The 22583-nt window shown below is 37.3% G+C and overlaps 1 protein-coding gene across 3 annotated transcripts in view; it reads right to left on the bottom strand.

Moving 5' to 3' along the window:
* The window catches only part of LOC134746186 (G-protein coupled receptor Mth2-like), a 53696-nt gene that overhangs the window by 6291 nt on the left and 24822 nt on the right, over window positions 1-22583 (bottom strand). The window contains exons 4-8 of one of the 3 annotated variants that reach the window (XM_063680505.1): window positions 20369-20447; window positions 19353-19391; window positions 13095-13273; window positions 2800-2971; window positions 1621-1806 (exon numbers count right to left, since the gene is read on the bottom strand). In XM_063680505.1, coding sequence (XP_063536575.1) covers window positions 1621-1806; window positions 2800-2971; window positions 13095-13273; window positions 19353-19391; window positions 20369-20447 — 655 coding nt within the window. Of the gene's footprint in view, window positions 1-1620; window positions 1807-2799; window positions 2972-13094; window positions 13274-15229; window positions 15266-19352; window positions 19392-20368; window positions 20448-22583 lie in introns of all 3 variants that reach the window. The other 2 variants (XM_063680506.1, XM_063680507.1) reach the window with 2 other exon arrangements.

Here is a 22583-nt window from a genome sequence, read left to right as displayed (position 1 = left end):
CACATAATCTCGTATGTCAAGGTGTTTCGGCTGAAAGCGCCCTGGCAGACTTATATATTCGTGAAGAGAAGGTTCATATCTACCGACTGGAATTGGTTTCATGCTGGTATCAGATGGGTTAATTTAGGGGTCCTGATGGTCACCTTTGAGAGCGTATGCCAAGCACTTCCGGCAGGAATCATACTGGCAGATTTCGCTTTTCTGTATCTACCAGTAAATTTCTAACTGATGCCATAGCTTTTATTGCAGTATCAGATGGGTTAAATGACCCCCCCTTTTTCGCACCGGAAGTGGCTATTTTTTTTGTACTTTCGGCTAGTTCCGCCGTGGCAGACTATCAAATTCGGACTTAGCATCAGTTTTATGGGAAACCATTGTGCATCTCGTCGCGGTATCACGTTGGTTCGAAACTTTACTGCCGGCTCTCCAACCAAAACAATTAAACTTGCGTTTATAGAGTGTGTCCCGACTCCCGAGAGGCACAAATCCAGCCGGATATTCCGATTGCTAGTGCAGGCGAGATGCGTTCGAACTTCTGCCAGTGCAACGTTATTAAGGTGCATAACAACTACGCGTAATTGAAAATTAATGCGGTATACTAATTTCCCGAGCGATTAAAACCGCCAGTGAAACCGAAATTTAAAAATAGTTTTCTTGGGTCTCTATCGCTCTTACCTATTCGAGAGGCACATATGTAGACGAACGTCGAACGTCGTGAACGTCGAACGTCGTGAACGTCGTGTCGTCGTATGTTCGCGGGTTTAGCCATGAATTTCGTGCTGTGGTAAGAGTACGGCTACTCCGGCTGTGCCTAGAGGTCGTGTAATTTCCAGATCTGTTGTACACGTTGTACAACGTGCTTTTCCAACAGATTTGGGGATGACGTTAAGCTGTATTTGGGTGAATACATGTACAGTCAAGGGCATAAATATATATACATTCCCAAAGTTTCAAAAATATGTGTACGCTCTTACACCTTAGACAATAAAGTCGTGTTCACATATTTTTTGAGCCATTTGTCTGGATCGATATTTTTGCCTTCGACTGTACCTAGTTTGAAACTAGCGGCTTAGTAGGCCCAGCCAGCTGCAGATAAATCTGACTTCAGCTGTAGTGCGATATAAAAATAGTAGAAATTATGTATAAAACGGAACTAAAATAATTTCATACTAAATTATTGCATTTGACGTCAAAAATGTGACATACGTAGAAAGTGGCGCCCTCAATAATTTTCTACAATTTCTTGCCAGACTATACATAGAAGTTTGTATACCTAAAGAGATTGGAAGATAATATGTAAATGTAAGGTGTTTGTAATATGGGCCTTGTTGCCTGATTTAAATTTTAAATAAATAAAGCCGGACCAAGCTAACTCTGCATGGCATTTGCAATGACAACATGTGCCAATGTCATCATTTATGTCAAATTTCTACGAAAATATGTCATTTACAATGACACTGCGACACTTTGTTCTGTTCACGTCAGTGTATACAGCTTAGACGAATTGTAGTTATTTTTATTAGTTGACAGTTGGTAAACATTACCTGCACAGGAATGCCTGTTCACGCAACTAATGAAAACAAGTCTCAGACTAAGTTTCGAAAAATTCGTCCAACTCACCTTTTCCTAACTAAGTTGCGCACTTTCTTCTTCCACACGAAGATAAAGAAGATGAAGAAGCCCAGCATCACGTTGGACAGATCCACGACGACCCAGTACCAATTGGAGCCTCCCACGGCGAAGCTTATGAGTTCCACCAACCAGTTCACGCCCATCACCATGAACAGCTTCAGGTATAGGCCGTATCTGGTTAAGGGTAAGTTCCATTAATATTTATAGCCATTTAAACGAATAAGCTCGTTGTATCGTCTACCTATCTGACAGTTAGATAGGTTGACAGATTAGATTGCTTGATGCCCTTGCATCGACGATTCATTCGTGTCGATTTATGTGTTATCATCATGATAGATTCTTATCGTAATACATTTACAGCTGACACAAGAAAATTGTGTTAGGTTACTTGTCGTTTTTATCATGGAACTATTGTGAAATCGTGATCCATGATTTTTATTTCACACTAGGGATAATTTTAGTGATTAAATAACAAAATGCCATTTGTTGTATGAAAAATGGGAATCTCACCTAAAGTACAGATGGCAAAAGTTCGGTATTTCCCTGCGCCTGACTTGAACAGTGAGGGGAACTACTCAATGGTGCAGCTGTAACATGCCTTTGTCATGTAATAAAATCCAAGATGAGCCAAATATTTACTATTTATTTTTGTTTATCTTTCTTAAGACCGTCGCGTCTCCTTTTTTTTAAATACTACGTCGGTGGTAAACAAGCCTACGTCCCGCCTGATGTTAAGCAGTCTCCGTAGCCTATGTACGCCTGCAACTCCAGAGAAGTTGCATGCGCGTTGCCGACCCTAACACTCGCACCCTCGTTGAGCTCTGGCAACCTTACTCACCGGCAGGAACACAACACTATTATGAGTAGGGTCTAGTGTTATTTGGCGGCGGTTTTCTGTAAGGTGGAGGTACTTCCCCAGTTGGGCTCTGCTCTAGATCTGGAATGACATCCGCTGTCCTGTGCCCTACCACACAAAGCGAGATGACATTTACAGTGCCCATACCTCTCTTCAACGTCTCCTGCTTGATGGAGCGGATGCGGTGAGCAGAGACCAGGAAAGTGTCGCAAAGCACCAGCGTCAGCACCGAAGTGGTTAACTTATTGCAACGAGATAATGGCTACCAAAGATCAATAAGAGTGCCGTTGCGAAAAGTACCTTATGCTTACCTTTGCTTATCCTTCTTAAGACGGTCGCTTCTGGCCGACTCCGAGCTCTTTAAGATGGCCGTCTCCTGCTTGATAGAGCGGATGCGGTGAGCAGTCACCGAGAACAAGATAGTGTTGCATAGCACCAGCGCGAGCACTGGCGTGAAGAAATACATGAGGTCGCGTTTCCAATCTAAATAACAAGAGTACAAAGCTTATAATGAGTTAAAAGTCCTGTGGTCATTGCAATCCTGTAGAATTAAATTTTTAGCGCTCTGTTCTGCACAAGAAGCTCAGGCACGATTTAATTTGGGGAGATATTTAATCTTCCACGAAATCCTATAATAGTAAGGATGACTCACGTTAGACCGGGGCGTGACCGGGCCGGAGCTTCCGGCGCGTTGTTTTCTATGGAAAGCATTACGTCATGACCGGGGCTCGGGAGTGCGACGGTGCGGACACGGTACGGGCCCGGGCCGGTCATGCTATGTACAAAGGCCTGACATCCCGGGGCCTCCTGACAAGCCATTGCTCTTGGGGTGGTATTCCACTTGTTGAAGATCTGTGTCCAATGTGCATTGCGTCTCACTCTCTCATTAAGCAAAATGTGAAACGCAAATACACGTTGGACCAAGATTGGACAGATGGAATACCACCCTTCACAATATGCATGCCCGGGTGTGTCGGAATATATTTGCCAAAATAAAAAGGTTGCAAAACGTCATAAATTTGTTTTTTAAATATGATGGATTAGCTAATTCGTTACTTGGTCGGTTTATGTTCATGACATCCCGGGGCCTCCTGACAAGCCAGAGACTCAATTCTTCTCTTGGGGTGGTATTCCACTGTTCAAGATCAGTGTCCAATGTGCATTGCGTCTCACTCTCTCATTAAGCAAAATGTGAAACGCAAATACACGTTGGACCAAGATTGGACAGATGGAATACCACCCTTCGCAATATGCATGCCCGGGTGTGTCGGAATATATTTGCCAAAATAAGAAGGTTGCAAAACGTCATAAATTTGTTTCTTAAATATGATGGTTTAGCTAATTCGTTACTTGGTCGGTTTATGTTACTTGGCGCAAAGAGAAGTTAATCAACAATGACTGTCAATCTCTTTAAAAAAGCACATTACCATAAATAAAGCTATTACACAATGCTATATATATTGCCGGTTTTATGAAAAGCAATTAAAGATTAGTACATCTATTTTAGTCACACTGGCTCTACATTTTACTTCAGATAGTTGATAGCGCCAGACAGCCAGTTGCCTAAGAATTTTTTTGCCAATTTTAATAGTTCCGTTCATCATTTGACTTAATTGCATTGAAATAAAAAATGTTCCCAAGAAGCAGAGTTTTAAGAAGTAAAGACTGCCGTTTCAAACATATACCTAGTTGGAATATCATATTACAGACAATGAAATAAATTATATAATAAGTATACATGTCGTTACGTAAGATTTATTACAAGCGATTTAGCTAAGTATTAATTTGACTCTTACGTAATAAATATTTAAAATAAGGGAAAATTCCTATTTAAAATACCTTACATTTACAAAGAAAACTAATTCATAAATAATATATTACCTATAAATATTTTCCAAACAACGCTGTCATCCGTTAAGATTCATGCAGTCTTTATTATTTACTTTTCCATGTTAGGTGTTGCTACATGAAAGCTAAGTCGCAACACGGGCGACTCGGACGTATACGTCAAAATTATATAGGTTAGATAATGTCTTGATTTATTTTGTGAAATATGGAGGTGTTGCTGAAATGTAATTTAGTCGGATTATATTAAATGAGATGCCTATTGATGTTACTGCTTGTAAAAATAATTCAATAATGAGCATGTAGGTTAATAGGGAATATTACACAAAACTTTGCGTAGCGAGCGTCACTAGCACAATTAAAAAATCGGTTTCTGCCTCTCTATCACTCTTGCCTATTCAATCGATAGAGAGGCAGATAAAGAAATTTAGATTTTCGCGGTTCGCGGTAGACCACTTGTAAACAGACCTGAGAAACAAACCGCCTTGATCATAGACATAGTATAATATACAAGTAGGTAGTTATAAACGCGCTACCGAGCGACCGGGGGTAAAAGATAGAATATTCATATAAAATTTGGCAGCATAGGATTTTTTTCTCTTTCACTCTTATAAATTCGGTATTTCGCCATCGCCTCCTATATATGATGCTACCCAGTCGGTGATAGGGACAAAGCATGGCACTATTTTCTCTTTCCTCTTATAGGAATCGCAATAGGACTTGATGTATAATCTCAGTGAAAACTTGTCAAAAAACTGTTTAAGGCCTAGTATGTATAAGTTACTTTAAGAGTTAGTATTGTGCACCAGTGCTGCACTCTGGCGGCAGAACATTGCAGTAATACTTCCTATTAAAATGCCTGCCTGCAAAGAGTACAAACATCATATTATTTCATTGTATTACTCATAAAGGGATATTTATTGCTAACTGCGTGTATTGTACACCATAGCGTGTAAGTAACGTATACATACTATGCCTTAAACAGTTTTTGACAAGGTAATTTGTTAACAGATGGCCTACCGCGAAACGCAATAATCGAAATATTGTTATCTGCCTCTCTGTCGATCGAATATGCAAGAATGATATACAGGCAGACCGAAATTTCGATTGTCGTGTTACGCCGGTTACGCGGTAGGCCCTGTGATTGTGCTAGTGACGCCCTCTACCTATGCAGAGTTTTGCCTATTTTCTGTCTAAAATTACCCAAAGGCACTAACTACTGAAATAATACAATAGTACTCTTCGTACATTTTATTGTTCTTATTTAATATTAATGACTAAGACGTGGAACGCGTAATTTCCTTAGGGGAGCCGCCAGACATCCAAAATAAAAATTTCATCTATGTGCCTCTCCTCCGCATAAATATATATAAGATCGATAGAGAGGCAAATAGATGAACAAATGAAGTGGTTCGCGGTTATAACCGCGGGCTATAGCCCTGACTGTGAAGTATGAAACCAGGCATACTGCGTGTGTAACAATATTTAACTACAATTCTGCCAGGGAGTATGCTCTACAGCTGAAACATAAGAAAGCGTACAACGAAACTAGTGATAAATATAGATATTTTTTAAACTAGTCTAGAATTGTAAAGAGTCTGTGCGGAAAGAGAAGAGTCTTGGAATGTATAGGTCCCAATACATTCCATAACTCTTCTCTTTTCGAACAGACTAGACATTATATAGATATTTCCCATATATTCATTAAAGCTAAGGTGGTTCTGCTGTGGAGCATGAGTAGCATGACACGAATCCCCTAGCCTGATCCTCTAGGGATCCTGGTGAATTTGGGGCCAGAACCCTCAAGCCGTAAAGCTGCAGCGTTTACATTACGGCAAACATATATAATTGTTAAAGGTTTTCTTGTTGTTCAAACCGCGAGTTCTCAGTCCGGTCCGGGGCGAACTACTAGTTATATATCAAACAACAAAGAATAAACATTTATTGAATATATCCTGCTTAGACGTGGCTGCTACGGTCTTCAGGATTTTATTTGCCATGTGATCATCGCTTTTCGGTTGCAACTTGATGCCATCGAGGAATGTCCATGGTACATATATGAAAAAAAATGTTTATTATACCATTCATTGTACCTATCACAATACCTAATACTACTAGAGGGCACCTGTAACATTATTTTGGCTATCTGGTTGTCTATATCAGCCATTCTCAAAGTGTGCTCCGCGGACCCCTAGGGCTCCGCAAAGCCTCTGTTGGGGCTCCGTGAGAATACTTGTAATAATAAGAAAAAAAAAACAGTTTTTCTATAGGTATATCTGGTCCATAGTGACGAACGAAAATTTTAATTTGGGGCTCAAATATATCCTGCTTAATCGGTTCAGTAGTTTCGGAGAAAATAGGCTGTGACAGACGGATAGCCAGACAGACAGACGCACGAGTGATCCTATAAGGGTTCCGTTTTTTCCTTTTGAGGGAACGGAACCCTAAAAAATAACTTCTACTTAACATAGCGCTGTTTCTTTGTACATAATAATATTTAATGTATCTACCAATCCTATGATACGACCTCTGTTCATGGGCTCTGCTCGTTTGCCTATATTAAAAAAACCGGCCAGGTGCGAACTATATGGGGACTATATTTGTATGGCGAACCGGTCATCTCCTTCCTTCTCAATACCTTTATATATGATTCGGCACATTATTATACTTATTTGTTATACACAATACACGCATTGTATATCTTACCTTAAACAGAGAGCCAGACGATGTTTGCTGGTTATTGGTTCCTGAAATCCAGTTATTTGTTTGACCAAACGGTGTTTAATCCTGTCGTGAATGGCTTCGAAAGAGCCTTGGGTCATATGAAAATAATCAAAAAAATTGTCTTCGTAGGTCCAAAGCTGCTTAAGGAGCCCGCAGCAGCCTCTTCATCTGCCATTACGGCAGCAAGGGACAAAATTTTAATTTTATTCGGCCTTTCCATTTTTTCTCCTAGTTATCACTATCAGCAAACAATTATTTGTGACATTTGTCATAAACAGTCCGTTGCTCGGATATACAACTAGTGTCGGGTGGCCCTGACGCCCCGGCCCCGGAACGCCCCGGCGACGGTGGCGCTCCTGATAGCCCCTGTGTCGGATCGCTCCGGCCCGCCCCGGTCCGGTCACGCCCCGGTCTAACGTGAGTCATCCTTTAGTGCGTGTAAAGAACATCGGTTCCATGCAGCTGGCACAATCCGCACAATATTTGTACCTACCTACTACTCTCACAATAATTTCAGCATCTCACAATATTTTGGACACACCTAAAATATCATCTAAGTACCTATATAGATATGTATTGTCCTTTTTACGTTTGTAAATATTATGTAAAGGATCTCTAATAGTTATACTTATCCATGGGATACGTAAGTTTTTAGGGTTCCGTACCCAAAGGGTAGAAACGGGACCCTATTACTAAGACCCCTCTATCCGTCTACCGTCTGTTACCAGGCTGTATCTCATGAACTGTAATTGATAGACAGTTGAAATTTTCACAGATGATGTATTTCTGTTGCCGCTATAACAACAAATACTGAAAAGTACGGAACTCTCGGTGAGCGAGTCCGACTCGCACTTGTCCGGTTTTTTCATTGCAGAAATGGGCCCCTTACAGAGTTTGCAAATGACTGTAATTCGGTGTCAGACAAACTAATCCGTTGGATGAAGTCATACTCGTAAATATGAGTATGAGACAGTAATATTAACCGCCCTTGGCTTATTTACTCCCCAATTGATCTATTCAACACTAAATATAATTAGGTACCTTTTGATCTGTCTGTGTTTTCTATTTGTGTGTGCTATAACGAATAAATTATTTCTATTCTATTCTATATTCTATTCTAAATTGTCTGACTAGGCATATATGTATCGCAAAAAAAATAGTAGATTTGTTATTCAAAAACAATTAAAAGACGTTCGTGAGTTTGAACTAAACTATTCAATTCAACAAAATACCACATCATCATCATCATCACCATCATATCAGCCCTTTATCGCCCACTGATGAGCATAGGCCTCTCTTCCAGTACGCCACTTGTCCCGGTCCTGAGCTAATCTCATCCAGAAGTGACCCACAATACCACATATAGATCCTTTAGATAGTGAATATGGGTATGTATATATCGTCCTGCCTAGTATCTATTGTGTTTCTGATGGTGAGCGGGTATAGGTAAGTAGGTAGGTAACAAAGCTCCAGGTTGTAAGCATGTGACACTGACATAGAGAGTAGGTATATATCACTTAGGTATACCTTCTACTTAGGTATATCACCTACCCAGGGACCGGAACTGGTTTTTTTGCAAAAACTTGGAAATAACCATATTTTTCCAATTGTTTTATATTCGAAATGTAAGACTTAGTTGTGTTCTTAGGTAACGCGACTTTGTATTATTAGATTGCCCAATTAGAAATGAAATAATTAACAAAGAACGAAATAATACCGTTTTCGTTCCCATACAAAAAATACCGGTATCCGATCCCTGCCACCTACCCCTACTTATAACAGTTATAACACCTAGCGGCCCATTATACAAGAAAAATAGCAGTCGAATTTAAATTAACGGTATTATAAAACAGAATTGAAATTGTTTCGTTTTAAAATCGAACGAGACAAAACAAAAGCAACTCATTTAATTGAAGGTATTCGTTTCAGCTCGGGCAGAAAAGCCTGGATTCTACAGGGGCCCGTTTATCAAAAGCTTGTAGCTTGTAATACAAGTGGGGGCCCGTTTATCAAAAGTTTTTAGCTTGTAATACAAGTGGAAGTCCCTTTCTAACAAAAACTGTCAAAAAGGACTTCCACTTGTATTACAAACTACAAGCTTTTGATAAACGGGCCCCTGGTCGCATTTTACAACCTATTCTCGTGAAATTTTGTGAGCAGATTCGATAATTATGTAGTTTTTGTTTGTCGATTCATTTTTTGAAATTTTACAAAATGGTGCAATCATGGGGGTTCGCGAGATCTACAGTTCACAGAGCCATTAATAATTATTTAAATTTCATTGGAGGTAATTTGTACTCGTATTAAATAAATAGGATAGGAGGAGGACAATGGGGCGCTAGAGGATAGTTGCAATCGTCCATAGGCTACAGTGTCTTTGCCAATATCCACCATTGTAGCATTAAAAAATTGGAAAATAATACAAAGAAATCGGTTAATGTCTTCATCTTATTAATTTCCAATGGGCTTGAATTTTTCACCGCCGCGGTATTCTAATATTTGATGGAAAATCAATTACTCCTACCGTTCGACGGGCGGTGGATTTCACGATCGAATGCCAGGCTTATTGTTTTTTAACTCCCGTATACAGCGTTAATAAAAGCCATATTTTACGCCCGCGCTCTTGTAGGCGTAGGGTAGTCAGCAGATAAAATCATACGTAGCATTCCAGGATTGTTGGGGATGATAAATTATTTAAATGGCCTTGAGGAGTCTGCATATTCAAATTGTAATGCAGGTTAAGGAATTTTTGTCTACGGGGGTCAAGATAAAATAAGCTTTAGTATGGGGTGGCTGGAAAACTTATATCATTACCCACGAGCTTCATGGTACCGCCTTATAGTAACTTCGGTAAAGCCTAGTTTTTAGTTCTAGTGCCTTTAATATAGGTAACAATCAAAATTATCGCGTTTGAACACATTAAATCATAGGTATACCTACTTCTTGGTTAAAAATATGTTATAAAAAATCATAAATCTGATTTGTATCTTGTTATGGAAGGTAGAGGTACCTCTACCTTCCCTATATATTGTGTTTCTCTGTGTCAAATCTCTGTTTTGACATTTTGAGACATCACTCAGTCATCCGCGAACAAGACGTGTAATCTGCGTCGAAACGTCGAAAATAAGTTCGCAAAATTACGATTTAATACTATTAGTATTCGCCAAAGCCTGCGTACGTACCTACAGTACGCCTCCTGATCCACTGGGTAAGCACTAAGATAAGGATCTCTAGTTGTTATTATGTACTACCTACATACCTTAGATAAATACAATGAAATCGTGGGTTGTGTGACTTGTGTGTAACTAAATATTTCTACGTATCATGTTTTATATAATTTTATTACTTACTTTACCTACCTATCGCATAAGCTAGATTTTTTTTATCATTTTATAACTCGTCCTTATAAACTTACAAGAGTTACAAGCAATCTCTAGACGTCCGGCTTTTTATTTATGTATAAGTATGAACCTATCACGTAACAACCATCCTGTAGTAAATACCGTACTTATGCATTATTTATAACTTTCCACAACATTTGGGAACGGAAGCACACCATTTAGAAAATGGCTTGTTTAGCATAATTAATCTGCTGTAATACCGGATTAACAATTTACTCTGGAAATGAAACAAAGATGGCTGTATCTGGCAATTAGGATCATATTCCAGATTTCTGTTTTACCAAAGGAAAACAAGAGGCAAAGAAATAATAAAGCTTTTAGTGTAAACTACTGAAAGCGAAGATATAGACGACTGAGCTAATAAGTTTGTTGAATAAAATTATATTGTTAACTAACTACTTAGCGGTAGATGCGGTTCTGCCTGCTACTTATCTCTCTTTAATTTCCTTACTCCAGGGGGTGGATTTCCAGAATTAAAGTATTTGGTTCACCGGGGCCTAACCTTTCTACATATTATTCATCATATATTTCATCAATTCTAACGACTAGACTCAAAACGTCGAGTCTCACGGAAGTTTTGTTATTAAAACTTATATACTACAGCATTATACAATTCATATAATACTGATTTATTTAATTAACCATGAAAATGTAACAGACAGACAGACGTACAGATGGCCACAACCACAGAGAACCACAGTCACATTTGTAAGTTTTACATTAAGTACAATATTTAAAACTGTGCTCGGAATCTTCCTTCTTTTTCACTTAACATTACATAATCGATAGTAGGATTAGAGTCAGAATCCATAATTCGGGATTCGGCATTATTTCAGTTTATCTTATCCTGTGGGAATAATCGTTACCGAGTGGCAAGATTTTATCCCGCGTAAAATATGGCCCTTGTTTAACTGTCTGCATCCTTTTTAAGCTAAAATCTGGCTAATCCTAACGAATATGCGAGTGATAAGTAAAACAAAAAGTTTAATGTTTTCACGGGCTAATTAATAGTTACCTGCCATTTAATACGGTAAAATTTTAGTGATACAATTAAAATTTTTGTTGGTCCAACTTTTGAGGGAACTGGAGGAGCGGAGAGAGGGCACTAATTTTAAGAATTTCAAAATACTCATTAAACTCGATGTTTTTTCTTTTTTTTTTTCGGGGAAAGCCTTTTGCGAACTTATCATTTTCTAATTTAACCATTCCTAGGTTAACCCTTAAACTACAGAGATTGCTGCAAATTACCCTATATGATAGTCAGGAGCTATGGGGAATTCATCACTCGGAAACATGTTTATGTCGTGGGAACAATGGCAATACCGCACGAATGACAAGGTTTTATCCAGCATGAAACATGGCCTGTGTTCAGACTCGGCTATATCTCTGCACTAATATTCTTTAATTTAAGCTAAACTTAACAAGTGTGCGAGTGAAAAGTAGAATAAGCAATTAATATTTTCACGAGTTAATCTCCGCGGAAAACTCTAAATGTAATAGAATAATAGAAAAGTATATGTTTTATTTATTTCCCTTTTCTTTTTCGGCGAAAGTCCATTACTTAAGATATAATTTTCATATTAAGCATTGCTACATGATAATAGTGATTGCTAAAAATGACAAAATACGGCACTCGGTAAGGGGTTATAGGAAGAATATATTCATCACTCGGAAGTTTATATCTATCCTGTGGGAACAATCGCCACTGCACGAACGACAAGATTTTATCCAACGTGAAACATGGCCTGTATTCACACTCGCCTATCTCTCTACACCACCGAATCATTTGAAAAGTAGAAAAAAGTTTCTAGATTTCAGCAGTTTACGCCTAAGTAATTGAACAAGGGCACTAAAAGAAAATTACATACTATTAACAGGTTTACACAGCAAACGCGTAAGCAACATGACTCAAAGTTATGTAAGTAACTATTACACAGATAAGTAAAAAAACCGGCCAAGTGCGAGCCGGACTCGCGTTCCAAGGGTTCCGTACAGGACATAATTTAAACAATGCATTTTTTTCTGTGAAACGTGAGTGAAATGTCTTTAAAAAACCCGTAGGGGTCGGATCAAAAACTAAGTAATTAAGTCCGACTCACGCTTGACTGCACATTTTTTAATAGGTTTTCCTGTAATCTATAGGTAAAGATCTATTTTGTGTATTTTTTTTCAAAATTTTAGACCCAGTAGTTTCGGAGATAAAGGGGGGGATGGTAATTTTTTGGCTATTTTCTTGAATAACTTCTACTGTTTATCATAAAATTATTAAAAAAAATATTTGAGATTCTCACAATGAGCTCTTTCATTTGATATGTAACACGATTTAGTTTGAAAAACATTATTTTTTAATTTTCTCATTTACCTCCCAAAAGTGGCCCCCGTGTTTAAAATTGATTTGTTTATGTTACATGTCCGTCTTTGGGTCACAAACTTACATATGTATACCAAATTTCAACTTAATTGGTCCAGTAGTTTCGGAGAAAATAGGCTGTGACAGACGGACAGACAGACAGACACACGCACGAGTGATCCTATAAGGGTTCCGTTTTTTCCTTTTGAGGTACGGAACCCTAAAAATACCGTTATCTCGATTTTTGCTATTACGACTACATACTTAACTTCTACTTATCACCCACCTTCAAACCAGCACTTCATATCCCCCAGCCCCGGCTTCAAGATGTAGTTGGGCAGTTGCCCGAACTGCATGAAGGCGGTGAGAGCAGTGAGCACCAAGGGCACTCCCCACGCGTACAGCCCATACATGGCGAAGCGTCGTTGCTCGTGCCGCTTCTTACTGCTGCCTCCTCGGTAGCCCCTGTGATTGCAATAAACTGGTGATTTTTTGTATTCCCCTATGCAAAAATGTCGTGTCGCGGCATGCGGCATCACAAAAAGATATTGGTAATCTTGTAGCATTTGGTGGTTGTAGCGTTTGGTGGCACCGTAGTTAAGGGAATCGGTGAGGTGATTTTTTGTTGAAAATTAACAATACGGATCTTCCTTAGCGCGCACTAAGTAGTTTAAGGAGTTTTGATTTTTGCGTTTATTGTTGCCGATTGTGTATGCTAGGCGTCTGTTTACGGCGCATTTATTTGGCCGTTATTAGCGCTATTTAAAGTAACCTAGTTCTTTTAAAAACAATCATATCAAAATAAAGCAAAACGTACAGACACAGATACTGGTAATATTGAACTCATATAAAAAAAGTTACTCATCTAGGGCCAAAATACAGAGAGGAAAACGTTTGTATGGAAAAATTACCACAAATGTATTCTCTTAACAAGTCAACTCAAGTACCTACACTATAAAATGCTATATATTACCAATGCCTAGTTATTGCAGATAATTGCAAGAATCTACTATGCTGCTTGGTGGAGAACTTACGTTTAGCGCAAATTATCAGACCGTAGCTTAATGCATAGTTTTCACCAGACTACGATTTTATGAAGGAGGTAATTAATGGAAATTACTTCAATAAAAGAATCGTAAAAAGAATTTAGAGCATTCTCCCTAAGTGTGGAGTTTACGGAAATGCGAATTAAACCAAATGGTCGCATCGCAGCGCGCGGTAAGCTTCTTAATTAAGTTTATTATTTCTAATTATTTGAGTACATCGTCTGTACTCTTTTTAAAGAGCATATAGGAAGTTAGAGAAAAAGGTATTGTTAGAATTTAAATAGAAACATCGTATAACCTTTAAATAGGTAATGTATTGTGTTTGGATGGCATTTGGTGGTCACACATATGTGACAACTACAATTAGGTAATTTAATTTAATAATGACATTTCAGCAGTAGCGCATAAGGGCATAGCAACACTCAGAAAAAATATAATTTATAATGGACAGAATTCCATTCTGGCTTAATTAATTTACGACGATTACAAATTTGGTTAAAAATGGTTTTTAGCACAATTACATTTTGACTTGATTCACTTTGGATACTATCATTTTTGATCCAATTTCAGAATGGTCATTTGAAGTGGACGATTTTCCATTTGTACCTAATGACAGTAAACCCTTAAAAGCATGCGTATCCGCAGGACACGGCACAGATTTAAATCAATCCAAAATTTCTTTGGCTTCAATGACGGTGCAGCCCTGCCTAACTCGTCTACCTCTACCCTGCACTAGCATCGTATTCTTGTTGTTGTTGCTCAAATTGTTTTGATTATTGTACATTTTTATTATTGATTCTTTAATTCGAAAAACATATAACCTTTTAACAAGTTTGAGAACAAATACAATTATTTTATTAAATATTATGATTTGTGTTATTTAAAGTAGTCACACTACTATATATAAAGACGCCTAGTCTTACTAAGATGGCATATAGTCGAGAAATTCGGACGGGCACCGCCGTGGCGGGGTGGCCTAGGGGTTCATGGCGTTAGCCGCGATAGCTAAAGACGCCGGTTCGAATCCTACCTTCACCACTGGAGGGCTTCGTCACTTTTTCTTTAATATATGACATCTATTACAGTTATTAATATAACCTTTTATTTTTTATATTTTAAGAAGATAATGTTTTTCGAACACGAGAACGTAAATTAAAAACTAAATAAAATAGAAAGGTTTTCGTTTTGTTGCACTCCTGTAAAATGCAGTGTCTGAATACAGATAAAATAAAATAAAGCGTCCAAACTGCATCGTGCATTCTCGGCTTGAGCTCGGCTCTTTTTAGCAAAAATACGAGTAAGCACAAGGAACGAACATCTCGGGTTCTATGTATTATGACCTAAATTATTAATTTAACGAAATTTAAAAGCTTACCGTTGTGACTCCTGGGTTATGGTTTGCCCTGATGTCCTTTGGTGATATCGGATAGCGTTAAAAATGTTATACAATTAGTTTGTGAAAATTGTATTCAGGTGCCTGCCCTAAAAACGTTAAATTAGTGGAATGTTGCCTCTTTTACCTATTATAACCAACAAGTTTAAATCATACCTACTATAAATACCTACGTATATTATATTAGTCAACAAAACTTCATGGTGTAGGGGATGTCTGCAGTCTGCTAAAAAATTTGTGGGCCAAGATACTTACACGGAAAATATCCTCACTACTCAAAAAAGAGACCCGCCAGACCTAAGCGGTGGCACGATGTAGCAGATAGCCAGGACGAATAAATATATAGAGAAAAGAGTCCTTTGTTCCCGAAATATATAGAAGTTTCTAAGTACAAGAGGTTACTTGTCTCTGCAACGGAATAACTACACTTAACTACATTACATTACTTATATCTGCAAACGCACAAAGCTTAAACAGGCCTGTTCCATTTGGGTTCATGAACTAATGCGACGTTTGTGAAGTCAGTGTTTCGAGAATTCTAATGCGCCTTGAAAATTATACCAGCGCTTTGCTATATTCCTCTGCACCACAAAGGATCAAAACACGTATAATTTCATCGGAACGAAATGATGTTTTTAGTTTTGTTATTTTGTCATTCTTATAGTTAGTTATGTAGTTTTAGTTGCTTGATAGATACAATTCGAAATAATTTGAAATAATTCAACTGGAAATAATCAAATTCATGCAATGATAACATTGATTATAAAATTTGGAAAAACTAAGTATACAAATTGTTCTTTATATATAGCAAATGACATCGTAATAGTAAAAAATGTAAAACTATTTATTACATTGCTCTAAACAGTCATGCTTAAAATGTATAAACAAATAAAAATCTACTGTTTCTCATGTACAGTAGCGGCAAATAATCTATTAAGTATATTTTTTCAGATACATTGGCATATATTTTTTAACAATTTCTCAAAAATGGTTCCAGCGTTTTTTTTTATACCACGACGGTGACAAACAAGCATACGGCCCGCCTGATGGTAAGCAGTAACCGTAGCCTATGGACGCCTGCAACACCAGAGATATTACATGAGCGTTGTCGACCCTTTAAAAACCTGTACACTCCTTTTTTGAAGAACCCCATACTGTAGCCCCTCGGGAAAACCTCGGCAGGGAGCTCATTCCACAGCCGAAGCGTACGCGGGAGGAAATTCTTCTTAAACCGCACAGTACGTGACCATTTAGGTGCTAGGGTGTAAGGATGAACGCCCTGCCGATGGCGAGCGGTGCGGTGATAGAAAGCGGCCGTTGGCATCATGTCAAACAATTCATCAGAGCACAGCCCATTGTACAGGCGGTAGAACACACACAAGGAGGCTTGTTGTGAGTTTGGGATTGTCGACAATTCGTACAGCGCGCCTTGATTTCGATGATATTTACAATATAGGGGCGTATGAAAACGACAATTGGATTAAGCTAGGGTTCATTTTGAAAATAATTAGTTTGTCCGAGTTTCGCGGCAGCGGGTACTATATTGTAAAGTTAGATGCGATTTAATATTTAAACCAGAGGCTAACGAGGCAGAAAAGTTGATCCATCTAGGTTTTATTGTCGGTAAGATTCGATTTTGAGTGTTTTTTAAAATCAGAAATACAATATTTATAAATTTTATAACATACATTAATTGGGGTGTTCAAACAGCAATTTTGGCACCGTTTTTCCAACGAGTACATCCTCTGGCTGCAACAGAAGACAAAATGGCACTCATCCGCAGGAGAACTTCAGGAAGGCGTTCTGGTTGTCGTCAAAGACAGAACTCTGCCTCCCCTTCTCTGGCACCTCGGTCGAGTAGTCGGAGTTATTCATGGCAGCGACGGTGTCGCGCGCGTCGCAGACATAAAGACGAAGAGAGGGGTCATCCGACGAGCTTTCAACAACATCTGCCCTCTCCCTATCGACCAATAATTGAAGCTCTCACACTTCAAAGCCGGGAGCATGTTACGAATCGTTCGAAAATATACCCAGTTTCGATCCTGTATTCGTTAGGATAAATAGCGAATATTTGTATTAAAAATTAACTTCACAGTTTTATATTATATAATTTATTTTAACGTCTCAATATGTTCACATAATTAATTTAATTCATATTGCATGTTTTTTAACTAAAACATTCAATGATATTATAATTTAAGTCTCAATGTTCTGATTTTAATATGGCAATTTTGTATTCAAGACTTTGACAGTTAGGGCTTTCAAAAACTCACCATTCATTTCTCTCGATTCCTAACGACAATTTCACTTTGCCACTTTTGTACTTCTTCGTAGTTTAGAAAGTAAACCAGCATTTAAAACTACAGTCCACTCTTATTTCACCACCTAAACAACACCTGAGACCAGCGAAGATTTTACAGAAGACCCCAATCCGCATTGTGTTAACGTGGTTGCCCACGTTGCCACTTGCAGTGGGACGTAAGCATAATTATATGATGATGATACAATTATTGTTTACATGATATATAATATATAGTCTAATTTCATGAATTTTCGAACGAATGCCTACAAGAAATAGCAGTAGGTATGATAGATTTTCTGCCGCTACTGTATGCCTTAGTATAAAACGAAGGAAAATCTAAAAGAAATTTAATAAAATTATTAATAAGAGATAAAAAGAGTAAAAGTTATATTTATGAGCGATCTCGGTCTTTAATTAAATTCGCTCGGATTGAAAAAAATACAAAGTTATTTCAAGCAAGATCAGAGAACCTAAACGATCCCGATGAGTGGCGGAATTCGATATCAAAACATTACACATTTAACTAAATATACTTACGTATACCGTATACCACAGGAAGATGTACTTAACACATAGAAAACCTACGTACCTACCTACTTTCGATAATTTGTACGAATGATAGGAAATATTACCAAATAACCAATTTATGTGAAGTTTATTTGATATTGCTTGTTTTATTTATTATGCAAATAATGTTTTTTAATACAATTGCTCAAAAAGTGCTACTTTACGTAGCTGTTTAGCGTGCGGAAAGTTGGTTTTGTTCCAATTCATGAGTACTTATTGATGAGTGTTAATATTAGTTTCCTTTAAACGTCGTAATCAACATAAAAACCTACTGTTAATGTAAGAATACGAAAAATATACATATTTTATAATTTAATTACTTACCTCATCATCATTATAACACGTAAATTTTTTAATATTGAATATTGAAAAACCGTTCTTAATAAGTTGTCTGAATGGAACGGAATAGCTGCCGAAACGCCTGTCAAAGAAGAGGCGTTTTTTTCTTATTTTTACTACCTACTAAGAGGCGTTTTAAGATTCCAAAGTTTTTATTCCTTACTTGTTGATTTTATTATTTTTTCGCAACTGTATTTAAAAACGTCGTTCGATACACGTGCGGAAATGTCATTCTTCACTCGTCCCGAGTCTTGCAGCTCGCCTACGGCTCGTGGCAAGATATCTCGGTACTCGTTAAGTAATGACATACTTTCCGCACTAGCATCGAAATGTACTATTTTCTTCGACTATTAAACATGAGATCACTTGTCAGAGTTGTTTAGTCTAGAAATTTTAGACAACTAAATATGTCTACTCTACTATAATAAAATGTATTACTTATCAGTAGGTAAGTATTTTTAGTAACTTTTAAATTTAGAAACTGACTAACCATTGCACTGCATGTTATGCCAATGCCATACCATCACGAAAAAGCGCTACAAAGCGGGAAATGCCTACTCTATACGCTACGACGTCGTAGCGCTACCGAATGACACAGTGAAAAGTATAAGTAAAACACATTATACGCTTAAATATCTCTTTTGGCTGAAAGTTGACTGGTAGAGAATGCTTTATAGCGTCCGCTTTTTGTTCGAAGTGTTTTCTTTCGTTATAAATACATGTAGGTATATTTTTTTAAACTACAAAAATTAATTCTTGATTACGATCGCGGTTGGATCTTTAAGATTTGGCGCCCCGCATAATATTAAACACATCGACTACAGAGGCATGCCACCTAAACCTTTACTAAGCACATGCTATTGTTAAACATCGATTGTGAACAACGGTGAAACCTACAGAGAGTTTCCGGTACTGGAGGGAATCGGTGTGGCCGATCTGCAATGCGTAACAACACAGAGTACAAACCATTGGAAATATATACATATTACGTAGAACTACGTATTTAAAATACTTGCATATAATCAACGGGTTCCCTAAATAACTGCATTAGTTACAGACCAAAAACTAAAAACATGATCATTACGATCGCATGCAAGCGCTGGTGGCCTAGCGGTAAGAGCGTGCGACTTGCAATCCGGAGGTCGCGGGTTCAAACCCCGGCTCGTACCAATGAGTTTTTCGTAACTTATGTACGAAATATCATTTGATATTTTCCAGTCGCTTTTCGGTGAAGGAAAACATCGTGAGGAACCCGGATTAATCCCAATAAGGCCTAGTTTCCCTTCTGGGTTGGAAGGTCAGATGGCAGTCGCTTTCGTAAAAACTAGTGCCTACGCCAATTCTTGGGATTAGTTGCCAAGCGGACCCCAGGCTCCCATTAGCCGTGGCAAAAATGCTGGGACAACGCGAGGAAGATGATTACGATCGCATGTAGGTATCTAATAAATTGTAGCCTTGTAGGTACCTAAGGACACCTAGATCTGCTTGCTGCTGCATCTTTAATTATCTTTCCACTTGTCTCTGGGAGTCGGGCCAAAATATACGAGTAGGTAGGTTACCATACCTACCAACTTATTCCAAAAAGAATGAAGCCCATGAAGCAAAATCACTTACGTACCTAACTAAGAATTGTAATATCTAAATTTATATTAAATAAAATCGTGTTGTCGGAATTACAGATAGGTATGCAAGTTGAGAAAAGTTTCCTAAAATTTTGGAAAATTTCGTTCCTCATACACATGCAAAAATTAAGCTGTTAAGGTGTTGTAAGGTATGAAGGTAATGATTTTATTTTTGATGTGAAAATTTCGTAATTTTGGAAAGTTTCTGTCAGCACATCAGTAGCTGATATTGATCTTAGTTAGTTTGATTAGCTTTAAAAAACCATTTCACAATGTTTCACTATGACGTACCTGAATGTCCGCCAAATGTCAAAACACATCACGTTGAGCCAGAAAAAGCTGGATTGAAAAGCGTAGTACACGATGAAGGCTGCAACAAAAGAATAAAATACATATTATCTCTCTCTTTGTTTTACGAGCAGGTAGAGCCATTTTTAGTGTCAGGTTATAGGTATGTCGGTTTTCCGAAACATTTTGACCCAATTGATTATATACATATTATCTGAAGAGACTTTACCATTCGTTTCACCTAATTGTGATATCATCAAAAACTAGGTCACCATCGGGTTAATTCGACGCCATCAAACATACACACTTTGAGTGTATTTTCGTATGATATCCTGTTGATCAAACGTCATTCATCCAACTCTTTCATCTCGCCCTAGTTGTTATGATATCATAATAGTAATAGCCAAGTAGATTTCTTCGAAGGAAAATGTATTGTGGCATTAATACATTGACGGCAAAATGCTGCAAATGGTGTTCGTGAATGTAAAGGCTTTAAGGCGGTTCCCTGAGCCAGAAGGCGAAAAATCTCCTTATATGATCATGTTTTTCTAAGAGGCGTTGATATTCGTAGACGTGGAAAAAATATATGTAGTTCTTGACTATATTATCTTTAACAACATAGCTTCCGATACACGAATTATGACACTTCGCTCGATACAATTAATTCCCAAAGTAACCTCTAACTCGGACTTTTAATCCTACTTTACTCGGTTATTTATTATGTGATACTATAAACAAAAAAAAAAAAAAAACAAAAAAACAATCTGAACATAACACAATAACAACATAATTTCATAGCTTTAGAATTTCGATATTGTAAGGTAACGTTTTTAAAATAGATAGGTAAGAGTGGGAAACACGCAAACGTGGTTTGACATTTAATAACTACTACTAAGTAATCGATATACTTTCTCGTTAAGTAGACTAAAACTCAGATTTTAAAACAAAATTTTAAAATTTGTCGCCCTTGTGGACAATATACGGCTGTGTGCATATATATACGAGTAAGTAATAATTATGACTGAGGATAATAAATTAATATGAATATAAATATGAATAATAGAAAAGTAAATATTTCTCTATGCGGATGTGTTCAGAATATAAATGTTTATAAGTAGCCCCTCACGGTAACGTCCACGAGAGAGACGTTCTAGATGATATTGCTGTGTGTGACTGTGATCCTACAAGTATATATTTTCTGTAACATTATTGTTAGTGGTATTAGCAAAAAATATCACTCATGATGAGAATACAGTGATGGATGAGTATTGGAGTTAGAAACCAATACATTCCTTTGTTAAAATATCGATTGCTTTGTAAATAATTATTAGCTGGTACTTTAGCATTAAGTAACTAATGGATTTTTTCATAAGACGTTAATAAATAGGTTTTAATATTTTACGCAAAAAGTAAAAAAAAAAACGTTTCAACGTTTGCATTCTAATACGACAGTAGTTACTACTGCATGTGACTACAAATTAGATGAATCTCTAAAGCAAATGTTGATGAAGCCACAAAGTTAGAAAGGAAAAGGAAAGGACTACAAACACACACTAGCGAGCTTAGGACCTGATTCGTAATTGTTGTTTTGTCAATAACATTTTATAAATAACTGAACTTATAAATATTGGTACATCGAAATAAAACGTAACTCTCGAGAATGGTGAAATGTACCTAACATAGTTAAGTTACCACTAGGCATTTCGAAATACCAATCGATATCGATATAAAATTTTAACAGAAAATTAAGCCACATTGTCGTCTTTTAGCTTTTAAGTAACTTTTACAGTTTCAACTTGTTCTTACCTTTGTAACGCTGATGCTGTTCTGAGATTCTTTTGAACATAAATTCTAATTTGTTAGCTCTTACTTATGCTCATTTAAATGTTATTAAATGATAGAATTATAATATTTACCGTTTGTTTTTAGGCATATATGTATTTGATTAGTCTCCAAAATAGTCTTATTATATTACCTAACTATGAATGTGAATATTTTGCTCCAAACTCTTATAAGTACAGAAATCATGCTACAAGAGTTCACATCATTGCACGGCGTTATTTTAGAGGCATTAACTTCCCAGAACCAGAACTACTATCTTATATTAAAGTAGCGACATATATCATTCTTAAAGTCCATTGCACCGTCAGTACGTTAGTTCACTAGAACGGTAATTAGAACATACAGTTCTGGCATTATGTAACTAAACTGTAAAATA

The sequence above is a fragment of the Cydia strobilella genome, chromosome 12 (assembly GCF_947568885.1).
Source record: "Cydia strobilella chromosome 12, ilCydStro3.1, whole genome shotgun sequence".
Classification (NCBI taxonomy): Eukaryota; Metazoa; Arthropoda; class Insecta; order Lepidoptera; family Tortricidae; genus Cydia; species Cydia strobilella.
The sequence above is the reverse complement of the archived record's forward strand: the minus strand, read 5'-3'. Positions and strand labels throughout refer to the sequence as shown.